Below are 18,479 nucleotides of genomic sequence, written 5' to 3'. Positions count from 1 at the left end.
AACTGCCTTTGTTTTCGATGCGATGTACTGCGCCGGAAGTGCGCCCCAGAAGCTGGAGTGAACCTCAAATAAGGCGTTGTGTTTGTGCAGGAGTGCCAAGATGTCTTCTTTCTGCGCAGTGGTAAGATCGGGATTTATCGCGGCCGTTAAAGCAGCGGCAGCAGTATGATAAGGAGTTGTGGTAGACAAAGGCGGTGATTCGGTGTGAAGCGGTACCAGTAAAGCATGTCACAGTAGTGCTCTGGGAGAGTACAACTGGCGAAAAAACACTGTTACGAACAACGACAAACGCTCTATCGTCCTGAAATCGCACCAGTCTAGAAGTAAGGCTAAGCCCACCAGAAATGCATTGACCCCTCGGTGCAAGGAACACATCACCATTAAGAATAGTGTAGGGAGTCAGTGCGAGAATATTGACATGTGTACTTATATTTGTCGGATGAACATAGAGAACCTCAGGCCGATATCGCTCACTTCTTGCGTGGGAAAGGTCCTCGAGCACGTTCTCATGAACAGGTGGCAGCGTTACCTGGAAGAATCGGAGCTTTACCCAAATTCCATCATCGGGTTTCGGAAGAAGCTCGGGACGCAAGACGCCATGATCTTATTGAAGAACGAGATCATCGACGATACGACGGGCACCAAGGACAACAAAGCCATACTCGGGCTGGACTTGCAGAGCGCCTTCGATAAAATGAGGCACTCGGCTATCCTGGCCCAAGTATCCAGACTAAACATGGGCAGAAGGACATACCAGTACATCAAAGACTTCCTGACAGAACGGACCACCGAAATCTGCGTGGGAGACCTGCAGCTCGAAGAGAAAAAGCTGGGAAGCGTCGGAACTCCGCAGGGCTCGGTGATCTCCCCGCTTCTCTTCAACCTCGTGATGATCGGGGTGGCCAACCGGCTAGAAAGAGTAGCGGGAGTCCGACACACCATCTACGCCGACGACGTTACGCTATGGGTACCGGGAGGAAGCGACGGACACATCGAGACGACGCTACAAGAAGCGGTCAACGCCATCGAGGAGCAGCTGGGCGGGTCTGGACTCGTTTGCTCTCCGGCCAAGTCAGAACTGCTGGTGATTCCACCGACAGGAGCGGGCAGGAAAAGAAAGAATATGGAAGTCGAGTACGAGCGGCCCAAGATCACGGTCAAGACAGCGGGAGGACAAGTAATACCGGAGGTCGAGAAGTTTCGAGTGCTCGGGCTGCTCATCCAGCGAAACCGAGTCAACGGTGAAACGGTCAACAAGCTCGCGGCCAAAGCGGCCGCGGCAATGAGACTCATCAAGAGGGTGTCCAACAGAAGAGCGGGGATGAAGGAGGAGAGCCTGACTAGGCTCGTTCAATCCTTCGCAGTTAGCCACATAACGTACGTGGCCGCTTTCCACAACTGGAGGCCGAGCGAACCTAACAAGATAGACGCCACCATACGCAAGGCGTATAAGGCGGCACTCGGCCTCCTCGGGAGCACGAGCACCGAAAAATTCATGGCGCTGGGAGTCCACAACACGCTGGACGAAATAGCCGAAGCACAGAGAACGGCGCAACTCGAGCGTTTCTCTGAAACGAGAACCGGAAGAAAGATACTGCGGGACCTTGGCCTCGAGCCGAGGGAAGGCGAGCAGCAGGAAGACGTACCTATACCGGATAGCATCAACAGAAAGCTCAGGGTCTGCTCGATCCCGAGGAACGTGAACCCCGAGCACAACAAGGAGCGGAGGTTGGCGAGGGCCAGGGCTCTCGTGGACCTCCACGCCAGAGAAGAAGGTGCCATCTACGTGGACGCGGCGGAGTACCGAGGGAGCAGCGACGCATACGTGGTGGTGGCTGTCGGGGCATCGACAGGTGCAACGAAGACCGCGGCGAGCGTCCGGACTCGAGAGGCGCACCGGGCGGAGGAGGTGGCCATCGCCTTGGCCGTCTCCGACCCCGGATGCACTACAGTGTTGTGTGACTCTAGAACGGCAGTGAAGAACTACGCCAAGGGTAGGGTATGTAGTGAGGCTGCGCGCATACTGCGCAAGGCCGAAGACATCGGACGCACAAGTGCTGTGGTGATCAAGTGGTTTCCGGCCCACATGGGCAGTGACGTGTCGGAACGCGGGAACGTGAACCACAACGAGACGGCCAACTCGGCCGCGCGAGGACTAGCCAACCGCGCAGCTGCAAGCACGGCCGACTCGGATTGTTGGTCGCGGTGCAGTGCCAAGGACAAGATGACCACCTTCAACGAAATATTGATGTGGTACAGACTTAACAAACAGACTATGCCGCCACCTCACCCGGGGCTTACCCGGAAGGAGGCAGTGTTATACAGGCAATTACAGACGGGGTCCCTGCTCACCCTGGTGCTAGCTAAACACGTGTGTCCGAGCGTGTACGCGAGTGACGTGTGTAGACTGTGCGCTAAGGAGAGAGCCACCGCGGCTCACATCCTTTGTGACTGTAGTATAAATCCACGAGAAGCCAGCGAGAAAACGACGATCCCGCCGCAGTTAGAGGCTGCAACGAGGAGATATGAACAAGATACACAACTCAAGGCCGTCCAGCAGGTCTCGGCAGCTCTAGTGAGGCAGCAACCTCGCGAAACCGAGGAGAAGGGGGGCAGCACCCCGAGGACGGGAGCGGCGGCCCTCTCGGATCCGCGGAAGTAGCGAGGAACCAAGACCTCGAGGAGCACAATGCACGAGATTGACGTAGTGGCCACGTCGCGGTAAAAGCTTGTCCTCCCTGCGTGGAGGGAGCCTAACCGACTCTGCAGGCATTTTCACTAAAGTTGTTCTCTCTCTCTCTCTCTCTCACCACGTTTCACCGCCTAACAAATGTTATCGCACAGCGCTTGACGCGCCTGCATCTATCCGAAGTTTCTGGCAAGTTATTGATGCTTCTGTTGTCGCCGAACCTTGTGTTATCTGATTTCATCGTGTGACTCGAATGGTGTAGAACTTTGTGGAAGGCATGCGGGTCCCAACGATTAGTCTCGAACATTCGATGTCTGCTCTATAATAGCCGGCGCGCTTGACCCGCTGATCAGATTTTCGACGACCGCCGATCGCGTTCGCCGCTACCATTGTTCTTTGAGTGTAGCCTGTTTTTGAGGGCACAAGTTCGCCCAATAAAACGCTTCTTTCGTTAGTGACAGTTTTGCTGCCTTCTTAACCGTCACTACCATGTGAGAATATGCTCATTGGCCGCGGGAATGAAACAGTTGATAGACATGACAAAACGTAGGCTGTGAGCATCGAGAGCTGATGAAGTTTGAGTGTCCGTCATATGAATAGTTCGCTGACGGCACGAGATGAAAGCTGAGGCCGTTGACAGGAAGTCCCATCTCAAAATCATCGCGTAAGTAGACAAAGACAGCACGAAGAACTGAATGTGGTGAAGGATGCCATCAATGAAAACGCGCGCAGGGCAAACACCGCAGGGCTGAACAAGAACTGCATTAGCACAACGAAGGGAAGGGCCATTATAAGGTATCTTCACTTTTCGCAATCCAGAACACAAGTCAGTACTAATCACGGAAAGCGATGCAGCTGTGTCAACCAAGGCTTCGATTCGGACACCTTCAACACACACCAAAAGTACATTTGACGCGTGCTCCGGAGGAGTTTCACGTTGTAGAAAGGATGCAGCTTTCCCTCCTGAAGCTGCACCATTTCGTTTTCCGGGCGGTGATTGGAGGGCGAAGTAGCCGGTCGTAGAGGGGAAGAGGAGCACCACATCGGTGATGGAGAGTGACGAAGCGGGAAAGCAATGAACCTGCAGTGTTGAAGTCCTATGGAGATTAGGAACGTCGTGGATAATACTCGTAGTGAGAACGCCGACGTCGTGGTGCAGGGCCAGAAAACTCATGCTTTTCAAACCCGTCATAGGCACGTTTTGATCTTGCTGATGGCGTGGGCAAAACCTTTATATGTGCTCACGGATGCCGCAGTAGTAACAAACCGGTCGAGGTGGGCTCCATGCGTTGTAAGATGGAACAGGCGGTGCTTTTGTAGTGATAGGATGCAGGGACACTTGCGGTGCAGGTGCCTGTTGGGGTGGCTGCTGGGAGGGTGGCACTATAGAGGCAACCTGAGCGTAAGTTGGTGTAGGGATAGGGTGTGCGCTCGGGACTTGCGGGCAGGTCGCGGCAGCTATCTCGTCCCTCACGATATGGTGTAGGCCGCCACCAGGAGGCTTCAGATGGACCTCAGGATGGGTTGACAAAGCGTGGGCGTGCAGTTCCTCAAGGATAATGGAGCGAATCAAGGCGCACGTACCTCGCAGTCGTTGGACAGATGTGTCAGGGTGTAAGCGCAGCATATAAAGCTTATCGAGACACTGACACGTACTGATAATATCTGCGACGGTAGTGGGATTCAGCAATACAAGGGCATTGAATGCCGCCGTCTCAATACCCTTGAGCAAGGTGGAGTACATGGTCACTCTCTGCAATCGAGGTGTCCACGTGGCGGCAGAGGGCGAGGACGTCGTCTATGTAGGAAGTGTAAGACTCGCCTGAGTGCTGAACACGCTCAGCAAGCTTCTTCTTGGCGATATTGGAGGGGACAGACGAGTTCGCGAAAATCTGGCGTAGATGGTGTTTAAAGGTGCTCCAGTTGACGAAATCGAGCTGATGATTGTAAAACCAAGTTTTCGCAACAACAATTAGAAAGAGGGCGACGTGAGAAAGTTTTGCTGATTCGTTCCAGTGGTTAAAGTCACTCACGCGCTAGTATAGCTCCAACGAGTCTTCAACGTCGCCACCTGGAATCCCAGCAAACATCGGTGGATCCTTCTGAGGGCTGGCGACTGTTCAAAAAGGGGGTCCCGCTGGAGTAGGCAAGCTAGATATCGTAGTATTGGTCTGCTCGTCTTGCGACATGGTTGAGTGCAGTTGGTAGAGGCGGGGACCCGAGCGGAGCTCCAGGGATGTAGCACAGGTGAAGCTGGAGAGAGACCGGGAGCGAGAGGGCGAAGGAATCGGACAGCACACTCCCCCACATGTGAGACGAGGTTTAGGCAGCCAGTCTTTATTCTCTCGAGTGAGAGCCCCACCGCAAGGCCCCAAACGGTGATGTCGAGTACGCACAGGTGAGAATATGAAGCGTATGAATAACGCTCAGAATATATATATATATATATATATATATATATATATATAGCACATTTATTATATAAAACGAACTAAGGACAAATAAACAGCACGGTTCGCACTCCCGAAAATACTGCCTCAAGATTATGGGAGACAAATGCAAACAACATCTCATCGAAACGCGAACCTTGCTTTAAGCCTGCTCATTGGAAAAATCGTTGCCATGCAGGGTGTCGTGAATGGAAATAAATCGCAACGGTAACGAAGCAACTATTAGAACTTGAACAGTAACATACACAAAAATAATGGGATTAAAGTAACAAGAACAAGCGCTTTAGAAGCTCGACATTATTTTTGAGGCATCCGTATAATTAAATACAGCTAATCAAAACACTCTCGGTTGCAAAACACGCAACTTTAGGCACCGCTTTCTAATACAACCCTTCGGGCGCCTTAGAATATGTACAACACGCGCAAAGCAAATACACTCACCTTTGTGATATCTATGTTCTTCTGTTTCCGAGCTCATTCCACATCGAAGATGGTGGTCGCCAGCGTAGACATTCTTTGTGCCCTTTGCCTATAAATATATCTAACAGTTACAATATTCAGCGAGCACTTTGCTGCATATTTTATGATGCAGGCTTTGTAGGCAAAATCACCACCATAAATGAGCATTTTTCACCATAGCAATGTGCTGACGAGACCGGACAATACTACACCCAGTCACCTCACCCAGTCAGCATGCCCGCTATGCATAGAACGAAAGAGCAAGGGAAAAGCGTGACCTAAGAAGAGGGCATAAACGTCATGCTCTCCCCCTGAAGAATGAGCCCCACTGCATTCTTCCGGCGCCACCGAGAAGAAGGAAAATAACGACCGACCGCGTTTGCACGAGGGGATAGGCAGTGTCCATCACATTCTCTTAATTCTGTGGCTTGTCAAACCCAGACCCCCCGCGAGATATGAGTATACGACTGTGACCTCTTTTTTGAAAAATCAGGAGTGAAACAGTCCCTCCAGACAAGACACATTCAAAGCTGCTAGAGAATCTGTGCATGGCAGGTAAAGGAGCTGCCAAAGAAATCATTACGGATCTGGAGGTTCCTAAAAATGACTCGAGACTCGCTCAACATCTGGAGACAAAACGCGCCCTCTTGGCCAGTGGGAGACCCAGAAGCTTATTGGTAGCCTCTGAGCGAAAATCGCGCTTCTTACCAAGCAAATTGAGTCCCATGCGGCCCAGCTCGCCCGGCAGCAATGGTATGAAACGTGTACCGAAACGTACGGGCGTACGCGAACAAGTAGCAAATGGTGTTTATTGAAAAGTCTCCGCAACCATAAACAGTCTCAGGGCACCCTTAGGCTTGTAACGGATAGGCTCATAGAGAAGCAAATTGCAATCGGTCTCACCAAAAGGGAATTGGCCAACAATCAAGCACATACTTATCTCCCCCTCGCCGAAGACAAGGGATCGTCCGGTAGAGTGTGTAAGCTACCTGGGGCTCTCGGCCCCTGATCTATACGAACTATTCACTGTTTAAGAGATCAGACATGTTCTCTGCAATTCAAAAGTCAGATCAGCTCCGGCACCCGATGGAGTCACGAACAAACTTCTCAGGAACCTAGACAATAGGACAATCGAGATAGTCACGGCCGAAATCAATGAGGTATGGAAAACTGGACAGATCCCAGAATACTGGCGCACTGCAAAGGTTGTACTCATACTGAAACCAGGAAAACCTCAACACATAAATAACCTGCGGCCTATTTCTCTTACGTCATGGATTGCCAAGGTTGCGGAGCACGCGCTACATAACAGGATCACTCAACATATTGAAAAAAGGAGCTCTTTAGACACAACGTAATCGGCTTTAGACAGACGTTTTCCACACATGACGCAATGCTTTTGCTTAAGAGAGCAATCTTTCATAACTGTACGCACGACGTGAGAGGGATTGTTGCATTGGACCTATCCAAGGCCTTCGACCGGATGGCGCATAAGCACATCCTCACGAAGATTTCCTCTCTTAACCTGGGTCAGCATTTTCATGACTACACCAAATCTATCCTCGCGGATCGCAATGCACACATTCGACTAGGCACGGTTTCGGGAGGGCCCTGCGAGCTAGGAACCTACGGCGCGCCTCAGGGTTCGGCCCTCTCCTCAATCTTATTCAATATAGTCAGGCGCGAAATTCTGTCTATTATGCTCAAGTGTTGTCCCTAGAAAGCCGACTTATCCACGTTGGCAAGCCGAATGGAATGTCGGTACAATAATTCAAACTTTGTTGCTGAGCAGTGTTCGTATTGTTTATTGCATGTTTAATATGAGGCTGCGTTGGATCTCTATTTTAATGATGCAACCTATATTCGCGACGTGCTATTAACCTTAGGTGATATGGGGTAATGAACCAGAATGGCGCAGCCGCTATTCATACCACGCTGCGCCGTTAACCTTGCGCTTTCATTGGCCCAGGAACTGCCGATACGTATCATACATTGGTCCTAGCTTATGGGCCGCCTGTAACAGTTCAAACACTCATGGTGACGTGTTATGAAAAGTTTAAACTGTACCTGAACTTTTGGACGAAAGCAAAACATTTACAGGAATCATTTACTCGTGTTTATAATGCCTTCAATTTCATTTATGTTTCGCTTTTCACATTTTGAAGATCTACCCCATTTGGAATGCGGCCAGTTTGCTACTGGAAGAAGCACAAAAATTTACGACACAGGAAATTTTATTCGTAGAGTAAAGGTCTAACTTCTCAGTAGAGTGCGGGCCAGCGCTGGTCTGTTGACTTTTGCTGTCTCCGTCTTCGGAATAGAGTCCACGAAATAAACACCGCCATGCAGATGTTTGTGCGCTGCAAGGTTACCTGCAACGTATTAAAGCAAAACGAGCGATTCTTTATACACCGCTGGGTATGATTATACGCAGCTAGGTATTTATGCACCGCTTGGTACTCACGTACGGGGCAGAAACCTGGCGGCTTACTAAGAGGGTTCTACTTAAATTGAAGATGACGCAACGCGCTATGGAAAAAAGAATGATAGATGTAACGTTAAGGGATAAGAAAAGAGCAGATTGGGTGAGGGAACAAACGCGAGTTAATGACAATCTAGTTGAAATCAAGAAAAAGAAATGGGCATGGGCAGGACTTGTAATGAGGAGGGAAGATAACCGATGGTCATTAAGCGTTACGGACTGGATTCCAAGAGAAGGGAAGCGCAGCAGGGTACGGCAGAAAGTGAGGTGGGCGGATGAGATTAAGAAGTTTGCTGGGACAACATGGCCACAATTAGTACACGACCGGGGTAGTTGGAGAAGTATGGGAGAGGCCTTTGCCCTACAGTGGGAGTAACCAGGCTGGTGATGATGATGATGGGTATGATTAAATCTACTATAAAGGGAAAAATTCTAAACAGTGGTAACTACTCCCCGCTGTAAAAGGCGGATGATAACAGTTCATGCTGAGGGCCTAGTTGGCGGATACCAAAAAATTATTCTGTGCAAAAAGCAAATGCCACATGATAGAAAATGGGGTGGACACCGAACAAGTGCTATTTGCGACTGCATGTTCCAGAAGCCCGTTATACTTAGTGGTACGGGATGGAGCACCTTTCTTTTATATTTTTCTTTTAGCTCTTAAATAATTCATGTATATTCCAGAAAGACCTTTCTAAACGTACTTACATATAGACGCGCATGAGTGTATCACACGTATGTGCAAATGCAAAAATAAAAATAAATAAGCAAAATAAAAGGTTTCACTACTTAATATACGCCTAGAGGTATAGTGTTTCTCTAGTGTGCAAATAAATAATTCTCAGTGACGCAGCCCTCTCCCTTTATTCATGTAAAATTCTTCCAGTATCAGCAGGATCGACCGCTGTAGTTTTTGTGAATGATCTGCGTCCCGAAGAAATTCCTCATAAGTGCAAGAATTTACGTGCTCCGTCAGATGAGTGCGGTAATTGTTTTCTTCGAATGAGCGATCGTCCAGGAATGGGCTTTTTACACACCTTGATGTTCTCAGAATATAACTCCTCTTATATCACAGTGGTTAAACATGGCTAACGCGTAAGCCATAATAATATCATCATCATGATCGTCGTCAACCTTTTTTATGTCCTCTGCAGCTCGAAGGCCTTTCCCTGTGATCTCCAATTACCCCTGTCCTGCGCCAACCAATTCCAACTAGCACTCGCGAAATTCCTAATTTCACGCACCACCTGGTCTTCTGACATCCTCTACTGCCCTTCCCTTCTCTTGGTACCCATTCTGTAGCCCTAATGGTCCAACAGTTATCTAACCTGCGCAGTGCATGACCTTCCCAGCACCATTTATTTATTTTAATGTAAATTATAATATTGGCTATGCCCGTTTGCTCTCTGTTCCAAACCGCTTTTTTCTTGTCTCTTAAAGTTATGCCTAGCATTCTGCTTTCCATCGCTCTTTGCGCGGTCCTTGACGTGTTCTCAAGCCTCTTTGTCTGTCTCCAAGTCTCTGCCCCACATGTCAGCACTGGTAAAATGCACTGATTGTACACCTTTCTTTTTAATGCTAATGGTATGCTTCCAGTCACGAGCTGACAATGTCTGCCTTATGCGATCCAATCCGTCTGTATTCCTCTATGAATTTCCTTCTCATGATCAAGGTTCCCTTTGAATAATTTACCAAGGTAAACGTACTCCTTCACAGACTCTAGAGGCTGACTAGCGATCCTTAACACTTGTTTCCTTCCCGGTTGATGAGGACAGCTATAGGGGCTTGTAGATACGGCATGGCTTATTGTTTTTTTTTTTTTGTAGCGCAAGCTGAACAACAGCGACACAAAGTCACATCTGACACTCACATTGTACCAAGTAGCTTCATCTCTGTTGTCCTTCTTCAGCTTGCGCTATAACAAAATAAGATATGCCGTACCAACGAGCCCCTAAATGAAAATTAGCGCTGTGTGTGTCAGATGTGCCTTTCTGTTGTCCTTGTTCTTCTCGCGCTACCACAAAATTCTCGCTGTCCTGTTCTTCTCGCGCTACCACCCAGATATTCATCATTATCTTTGTCTTCTGCATATTGTTACGCCCTTGAAAGGGGTTTATTTTCAAGCCGGGTAGAGTTAGACGCAATGGCCCTGATCAGCTGAGTGCCTGTCGAGCTTCAGCTACACAGCCACACGTCGTCTTTCTCGTTCACCTCTCTTCGATGGCCCCATACTGCTTGTTGAGGCGTAAACACACTACGCACGTAAGAGTGTCACATTTCCCTCCACGCAGACGAGACCCTTCGGGCAAGTCAAAGAGGCAGTCGAGAAATAAAGGGCTTTAAACCGCCGAGATGCGAAAGTTGAGTCTTTGCTGACCGTCGGCAATTTGACGTGAGGCGTGCTATGCGGTAGGTTAATTTGCTGATACGCTGAGTAATAACATAGGGTATAACATAGTGGGCCAGCAGTTTCTAAAATAATCCACGTTTTCTGATTGGTTTCCTGAGCCACACTCAATCACGAGGGTCATATGTCACGTGTCGGCGTCGGCGGTCGAAGCGTGCTTTCGAGCGGTCTTGGGAAACAAGAGCGCGCAAAGAAGCAAGTCGTCGGGCTTCTTGAGCAAGACAGACTGTCTCTCATATACAAAGATTATCGTGGCTGGAAAACGGGAACATAGTGTCTAGTGTATAACGAGGCGAACGAGCGTAAAAAAGGAAAGAAGGGACTGTGGCCCGTAACTTCGTGCTGTGAGGTGTTAAATGCGTACGTAATGAAAGGCAGCACGCTGTCCCGGTTCTCATGATTTGACGCGACGTTCATGGACAGCACGTTAGCAAGAGTTCTGTTCGAGTGTTCTGTAAGGCCATTTGTTTGTGGATGATACGGGGTGGAACAGGCACGTACCCAGGGGGGGGCCCGGGGGGGCCCGGGCCCCCCCCCGAAATCAAGTGGCATAACCCCCCCCTTCCCCACCCACGCCACCACTCCTCACACATTCCTTAAGCGCCACCAGATCAATGTTGATACTTGGCACACATTCCTTAAGCGCCACCAGATCAATGTTGATACTTGGCAGCTGTTCATCGGTCAGCATTATGCTGCCTCTTTCACTCCTTTTAGATGGCGGTAGTTACCGGCATCTCTTGTAATGTGAAGGACAGTTTTCTCAGATTCCGCACCCATGCGATTAACTCGAGATGCGTTCAGTTGTCACCATCTATTCAACCGTCACGCGCATAGCTGTTGCTTTTGTTAGTTCAACCTTCTCTGTTTAGGCTGATCCTGGGACGAGGAGAGGGATACGGCTGTTACTTAGCTGGTCTGTACTCTCATGGAACGAGTTGCGGCCGGAGAAAACGCCAATTGCGTTTAACTTTTCCATTTGCTTCATTATTTCCTCGAGTTACGGTTCGCCGCGACGCTGGCAGATGCCCGGAACCATATACACGTGATATGGGTGGGAAATAAAATAATGTGCAAGAGCGTCCATCATGAAACCCTGCAATAACCCTTAAACCCATAAGCAAGATGACTGTCGCCCGTTACCTCGTCTGTTTTCCCTAATTGTATAGCACTTTTCGTGCAAAATTGGCAACTGGAAACAAAAAATCGCAAGGAGTTGAGAAATTAAGCGATCTACTAAGGGAGAGAGCCAAGGCAACAACCAAACTGCAAGCAAAAGCGAATAATAAAAAGTTACGCGTTGTTTATGAGAATATTTATGCATCAACATCTTTTTATTTAAAAAGGAAGTAGAGAAAAGGCCGCCAGAAGTGGAAAACAATTACTTGTTTTCAATGACGCTTGCACAGTTATCGGTCGAACCGCCTCACGTAGCCACTTCTCTGCTGTGGTTATGTGGGTGTTTTTCTAACCTATCGCGGTGAGCGCAGTACGTCTAGAATCGCAGAGTCCTGCGCTCTACGCGGTTCTATGGGACTGGCGGCCGCACAGCGTTACGCAATTCGCGGAACTGTCAAAACTGATCAACAAGCAGATAATTACTGATATTCGAAACTATAACATGAGAAAGACTGAAGAAGCCGTAAAAAATGAAAGCAGCCTGAAATCAGTAAAAAAGAAACCTGGCATAGGACAAACCATGATGTATGCACTAAAAGATAAGAAGGATAATATCATCAGCAATTTCGAAGATATAGTAAAAGCAGCGGAAATATTCTAAGCTGACCTGTATACAGTACCCAGAGGAGTCACGATACCTCACTTAGAAACAGTAATGACCAGGATAGAGAAACTCTCCTATAACTAGCCATGAGGTCAGAAGGGCCCTGCAAGACATGAAACGATGAAGAGCAGGAGGAAAAGGTGGAATAACAGTCGATTTAATCAAAGATGGAGGAGACATAATGCTTGGAAAACTGGCGGCTCTTTCTACGAAGTGTCTATCGACTGCAAGGGTCCGAGAAAACTGGAAGGCAGACATACTAATCCACAAAAAAGTAGAGGTTAAAGAATTGAAAAATTATAGGACCATTAGCTTGCTCCCAGTATTATATAAAATATTTACCAAAATAATATCCAATAAAATAAGGGCAACACTGGATATTATCAACCAAGGGAACAGGGTGGCTTCAGGAAGAGATACTTTACGATGGATCACATCCATGTCATCAATCAGGTTATCGCGAAATCTGCAGAGTACAATAAGCCTCTCTATGTGGCTTATATAGATTACGAAAATGAATTTGATTCAGTAGAGATACCAGCAGTCATAGAGGCACTACGTAATCAAGGAGTACAGAACGCTTACGTAAATAGCTTGGAAAGTACTGCTACATGCGTGTGGTATTTGTTTGTTTGAACGATGCGCGTGGGCGCCATCACTCCAGAAAAGAGGAGGAAGAACGAACTGGGCTCGCGCTGTGAATCTAACCGGTCAGCGCTGCAACCGTTGTCGTAAATATAATCTGTAAATAGTTTCTCGTCTTACTGACTCGTCCTTCGCGGAAGAATATCTACAGAGGTTCTACAGCTACCTTAATTATATACAAGAAAAGCAGGGGAGATACCTATAGAGAAAGGGGTCGGACAGGGAGACACAATTTCTCCAAAGCTATTCACTGCGTGCTTAGAAGAATTCAAGCTATTAAACTGGGAAGGCTTAGGAATAAAGATCGACGGCAAATATCTCAGCAACCTTCGGTTTGCCGATGACATTGTTCTATTCAACAACAATGCAGACGAGTTACAACAAATGATTGGAGACCTTAACAGAGAGAGTGTAAGAGTGGGGTTGAATATTAATATGCAGAAGATGAATATAATTATAAATAGCCGGACAAAGGAACAAGAGATCAGGATCGCCAGTTGGCCACTAGAGACTGTGAAGGAGTACGTTTACCTAGGTCAATCAATCACAGGGAACCCTGATCATGAGAAGGAAATTCACAGAAGAATAAAAATAGGTTGGATCGCATACGGCAGACATTGCCAGCTCCTGACTGGAAACTTACCATTATTATTAAAAAGTAAGGTGTACAATCAGTGCATTTTGACAGTGCTGACATATGGGGCAGAGACTTGAGAGCAAGTTAAGGACAGCGCAAAGAGCGATCGAACGAAGATTGCTAGGCACAACGTTAAGAGAGAGAAAGATAGCGGTTTGGATCAGAGAGCGAACGGGTATAGACGATATTCAAATTGAAATCAAGAGGAAAAAATGTAGCTGGGCAGGTCATGTAATGCGCCGGTTAGATAACCGTTGGACAATTAGGGTTACAGAATGGGTTCGAAGAGAAGGGAAACGCAATCGAGGGCTACAAAACACTAGGTTGAGCGATGAAATTAGGAAATTCGCGGGCGCTAGTTGGAATCAGTTGGCGCAGGACAGGGGTAATTGGAGATCGCAGGGAGAGGCCTTCGTCCTGCAGTGCACATAAAACAGGATGATGATGATGATGATGATGATGATGGAGGGGGTGGGCCTCCCCCGAAAAAAAATCCTGGGTACGTGCCTGGGGTTGAATGTAGAAAACATGAAGCACATAGACGAAGCATCTCTTCGACCACGTCTGCAGTGACTTGCCGCCCACGATCGCTGGGAGGTTCATGTCGGAGAATGACAAAACGAAGCAGAAAAATAAACCCTTCGGTTGCAGTAGCGGATGGTATTGCACCTGTCTCACAGTAGCGTGTCAAGTGATCGGCACACACGACAATCCAGCGATTCGCATCAGATGACCGCGGGAAAGGACCGAGAAGATCGATGCCAAATTGCTCAAAAGGAGTGCTATGGGGTGGCACTGGATGTAGTCGACCAGGAAGAGCTCTTGTCGGACGCTTGTGACGTCGACACTCGCTGCAGCTGGACACACACTGGGTGGTCGTCTGGCGCATTTTAAGCTAGTAGAACCTTTCTTCAAGGCGGTACAGCGTTCGCGTAGATCCCGAATTACCAGTTGTTGGATCGCCATGTATAGTGTGCAAGACGGAGACATGAACACTCTCCGTGACCACCAGAAGATATCGTGGGCCTGCTGCAGAATAGTTCTTTTTGTAAAGAATCCCATCACGAATGCAGAGACGAGTCGATGGTGATGATTGCCTTGCAGTAATGAGCAGTGGTCATAACGTTCAGTTTTTTTGTTGTTTTTTTTATTGCTCGACCTTGAAGGTAGTTATATAAGGAAATCCCGGCTCCAGTGATACGATATAGCCGTTGAAGTTGTCCGCATCACAGTCCAGCGTTCAAAGCGGCATGCGCGAGAGGCAGTCAGCGTCGACGTGTCGGCGGCCGCTTTTATAAGAAACAGTAAAGTCACATTCCTGTAAACTAAGTTTACAACGCGCAAGCCGGCCCGACGGATCACGCAGATTAACCAGCCAGCGCAGAGAATGATGGTCTGTCAACACGGTGAAGGGGCGCCCGTACAGGTATGACCGGAAGCACTGTACGGCGAAAACCAGTGCAATACATTCTTGCTCTCTGACGGTGTAGTTACGCTCGGACTTACTTAAAGAGCGACTCGCATAGGCGATGACATGTTCTTTGTTGTCGACGCGTTGAATAAGGACAGCGCCGATGCCAATACCGCTAGCGTCCGTATGAACTTCTCTGGGAGCCGCATGGTCGAAGCGTCCGATAGTGGGATGAGACGTCAGACTAGACTTCAGCTCACGAAAGCTAGCTTCACATTCAGGAGTCCATTCAATGGGAACGCCCGTCTGGAGGAGGTATGTCAGTGGATACGCGATGTTGGCAAACCCGCGAATAAACCAACGGAAGTACGAGCAAAGCCCTAGGAAACTGCGTAGCTCTTTTACATGGCGAGGTTGCTTGAAGGCTTCCACCGTAGCAGTCTTCGCTGGATCGGGTCGTATGCCGTCCTTATCCACTACCCAGAACCACTTTTTGGCGCTCTCCAAAATGACACTTCTTCGAGTTGAGCACCACACCCGCTTTGCCGAAGCAGTCTAGCACAAGATCGAGACGTGCGTTGCGCTCAATGACCGTGCGCCCGAAAATAACAACATCGTCTAGATAGCACATGCATACTTCCCACTTCAAACCACGCAGTATGTTTTCCATAAAGCGCTCGAAAGTTGCAGGCGCATTACAGAGTCTAAACGGCATCACATTAAATTCAATAAGTCCATCTGGTGTTACAAATGCCGTTTTCTTTCTGTCTGCCTTGTGCATAGAAATCTGCCAGTACCCCGACCTCAAGTTAAAAGACGAAAAATGAAACGCTGATGAAAGGCCGTCGATAGCATCAACAATACGCGGAAGAGGATTACGTCCTTTCTGTGATTGTGTTCAGACGGCGGTAGTCAACACAAGATCGCCATGTACCATGCTTCTTTTTAGCCAGAATGACTGGCGCCTACTCATGGACTACAAGGGTCTTGGATTGCATCCTTATTTAGCATTTTGTGAACTTGGTCGTTGATCACCTTGCGGACCCATGGTGAAACTCTGGATGGTTTATGTCGCAAAGGTTTGGCAGATCCCGTATCTATGGGACGGTGTATACGAGAAGGAGGCAACAATGGTGGCCCCTCTTGCTGCAAAAAGTCAAACAGTCGGGCATGTTTCAGCAGAATATTCGCCACTTCGTGACGCTGCTTAGTGCTGAGTGACTTGTTCACCATTGTTAGAATTGAGGAGTGCGCAGGAGGGCAGGCATTAACGAAATGGCGTTCATCCGCATATTAGGGGCTCGGTAAGAATGGCAAGCGATAGCACTTGATCTTCCTTGTAGGCGGCAAGATTCAGACACTGTGGGGGTATTGCAGGTTCACTCGAACAGTCTGCGGCCCATAAGTTAGTGCGTCCCTGAACAACTGACAGCGTTCAATACGGTATCAGCACATTCCTCTTGATGCAAGTCACATGAACGGGCTCCGCGGTAGCTTAAAACGTTCCGTCAGTGGTAGGGAAACATACAACTGAAACGCACGTTGCGGATAACCGAGGCACAACTGTATCCCTGGATACACAAAGCACACTTTTATGATACGGTGGGCCTTCCATAAACGTAGCAGAAAAGCTCGTACCTACACTGATTTCACCCGTTTTGCAGGCGACAGTGGCACCACACAGTTTCAAAAAGTCAAGGCCAACGATTACATCATTCGTATAATGAGGTAGAACAGCGAACTCTGCGTTAAATATTTGACAACCCAATGTAACGTCTACATTGCGCACGCCCACAGGATAGAACTCCACACTCACTCCGTGAAGCGTATCGGCACGGTTCCAGCGAAACATCACTTTTCGTCCTAGGAGGCTTTTAAACGCAAGACTCGCCCCTGAAACGGTTGCTCCCGTGTCCACTAAGACCATTGATCAGACTCCGTCAATTAATACAGACACCTTGTTCTTAAACATACAAATGGTTGGAGGTATCTCTGTCGACAACATAGATTCTCCAGCGACCTCAACTCCAACGGCCGCGCTGACTAGTTTTCCGGAGGTGGCGACGGGTAGCGACGCCACGTAGAGGGCGACCGGCTTACGCGAGGAGCAGGTGGTGGTGTGAAGCTGTGATCGGATGCTCGAGAATGGCTCCACAGTGGCTCCGGGGGCTAGTGAGGTAAGGTTTCTGGATATGTGTGCTAGGGCGAATAAGTTTCGCCAAAGGGAGCGTACTACCGCCTAGACATCGTCAATCGGTTGAACCTCCGTGGTTGGTAGCGATTGCAATGCCTTGCAATGTGACCGAAGTCGCCACAGCTATAAAAAACAGGTAAACGGCGATCGATGAACTGCTCCTCGAATCGCTCAGCCGTGGAGGGTCATGTAGCAAAGAGAAGTGGCTGAGCTTGCTGCACAGGAGGAACGGTCTGTCTGCGTGCAAACCTGCTGGGGCGAGGGTGTTACGGAAGCCGGTGTTCGGGCAAAATGTGCCCTCACCTGGCCATGAAGCTCCTCTGTGGTTGACGTCTGTGACACATACCGCCGGTTACTCGAAGCGCAGTGTGCGGCAGGCGCCATGTGTTGCGGGTAATAAGCATCAGGTTGTTGTATGGAGTTGCTCGCAAGTTCCTGGTGTCGTAGCAGTTCTTTACGCATGACCTGCCGTATAGTAGACGAAAGATCGGCGGACGAGCTCTCATCGACACTGGCAATGGTTTTTACATTCGCCAGGCGTCCAAACTTTGGCACAATGCGACGTGTTTTCAACGTCTGAAACGTGCGGCAATGACGTACGACATCTGAGACGGAATCAATGTGTTCCATGCTTATAAGGAAATTGTAGAGGTCTTCAGCAATTCCTTTGAGGAGATATCCGACTCGGTCTTCCTCAGATATCTGCTAATTGACAATTTTGCACAGTTTGAGGATTTCCTCTACGTTATGTAATGAATGTTTCTCCAGGAGTTTGAGCTGTTTGAGCTAATGTCCTCTCGGCGCGTTTCTGTTTGGCGTAGCAACGGTCAAAACACTTCTTAATTTCCTGAACGAAGCGCTCCCACATTGTTAGGGAGTCTTCGTGGTTTTCATACCACATCAGCGCTGTCTCACTCAGAAAGAGTACTACATATTCAAGCTGAGTGACAGAATCCCAATGGTTGTAGCGGCTCACTCTTGCGTAGTGCGTCAGCCACTCGTCGACGTCTTCGCCTACATTTCCCGCAAACGAGAGTGGTTCCATGTAGTGCTGCAAAGGTCCAACTGGCGCTGACCATTGACACATGTGAAACTAGAGCTGGCATTTGTCCACCTCCACCCTGAGCCATGGGGAAGGTCGTTGGAAAGAGACCGACAAGACTACGGCTCGGGTGAAGTTCTAGGTGTTGGGACTCCGTGGTACGTTGTGTCGTACCCCGCAGCTCCATCACCCTGTTACGGCCACGAAAGGTGTATATTTTCAAGCCGGGTAGAGTTAGACGCGATGGCCTTGATCAGCTGAGCGCCTGCCGATATTCAGC

The 18,479-nt window shown here is 48.7% G+C and overlaps 2 protein-coding genes across 2 annotated transcripts in view; one reads left to right on the top strand and one right to left on the bottom strand.

The window, feature by feature from the left end:
• The first annotated feature begins 508 nt into the window (after nt 1-508).
• Nucleotides 509-2,662, top strand: LOC126530653 (uncharacterized). Its single transcript, XM_072287580.1, has one exon. The coding sequence runs from the start codon at nt 509-511 to the stop codon at nt 2,660-2,662; it is 2,154 nt and encodes a 717-aa protein (XP_072143681.1).
• Nucleotides 2,663-7,814: 5,152 nt separating this feature from the next.
• Nucleotides 7,815-18,479, bottom strand: part of LOC126531932 (probable 4-coumarate--CoA ligase 1) — an 88,553-nt gene continuing 77,888 nt past the window's right edge. The window contains exon 7 of the mRNA XM_055070696.2: nt 7,815-7,970. Within this exon, the coding sequence (XP_054926671.2) occupies nt 7,852-7,970 (119 nt within the window). The 3' untranslated portion in view covers nt 7,815-7,851. The remainder of the gene's footprint in view (nt 7,971-18,479) is intronic.

This window comes from Dermacentor andersoni, chromosome 4, assembly GCF_023375885.2.
Source record: "Dermacentor andersoni chromosome 4, qqDerAnde1_hic_scaffold, whole genome shotgun sequence".
Classification (NCBI taxonomy): domain Eukaryota; kingdom Metazoa; phylum Arthropoda; class Arachnida; order Ixodida; family Ixodidae; genus Dermacentor; species Dermacentor andersoni.
This window is presented reverse-complemented; position numbering and strand designations above follow the sequence as displayed.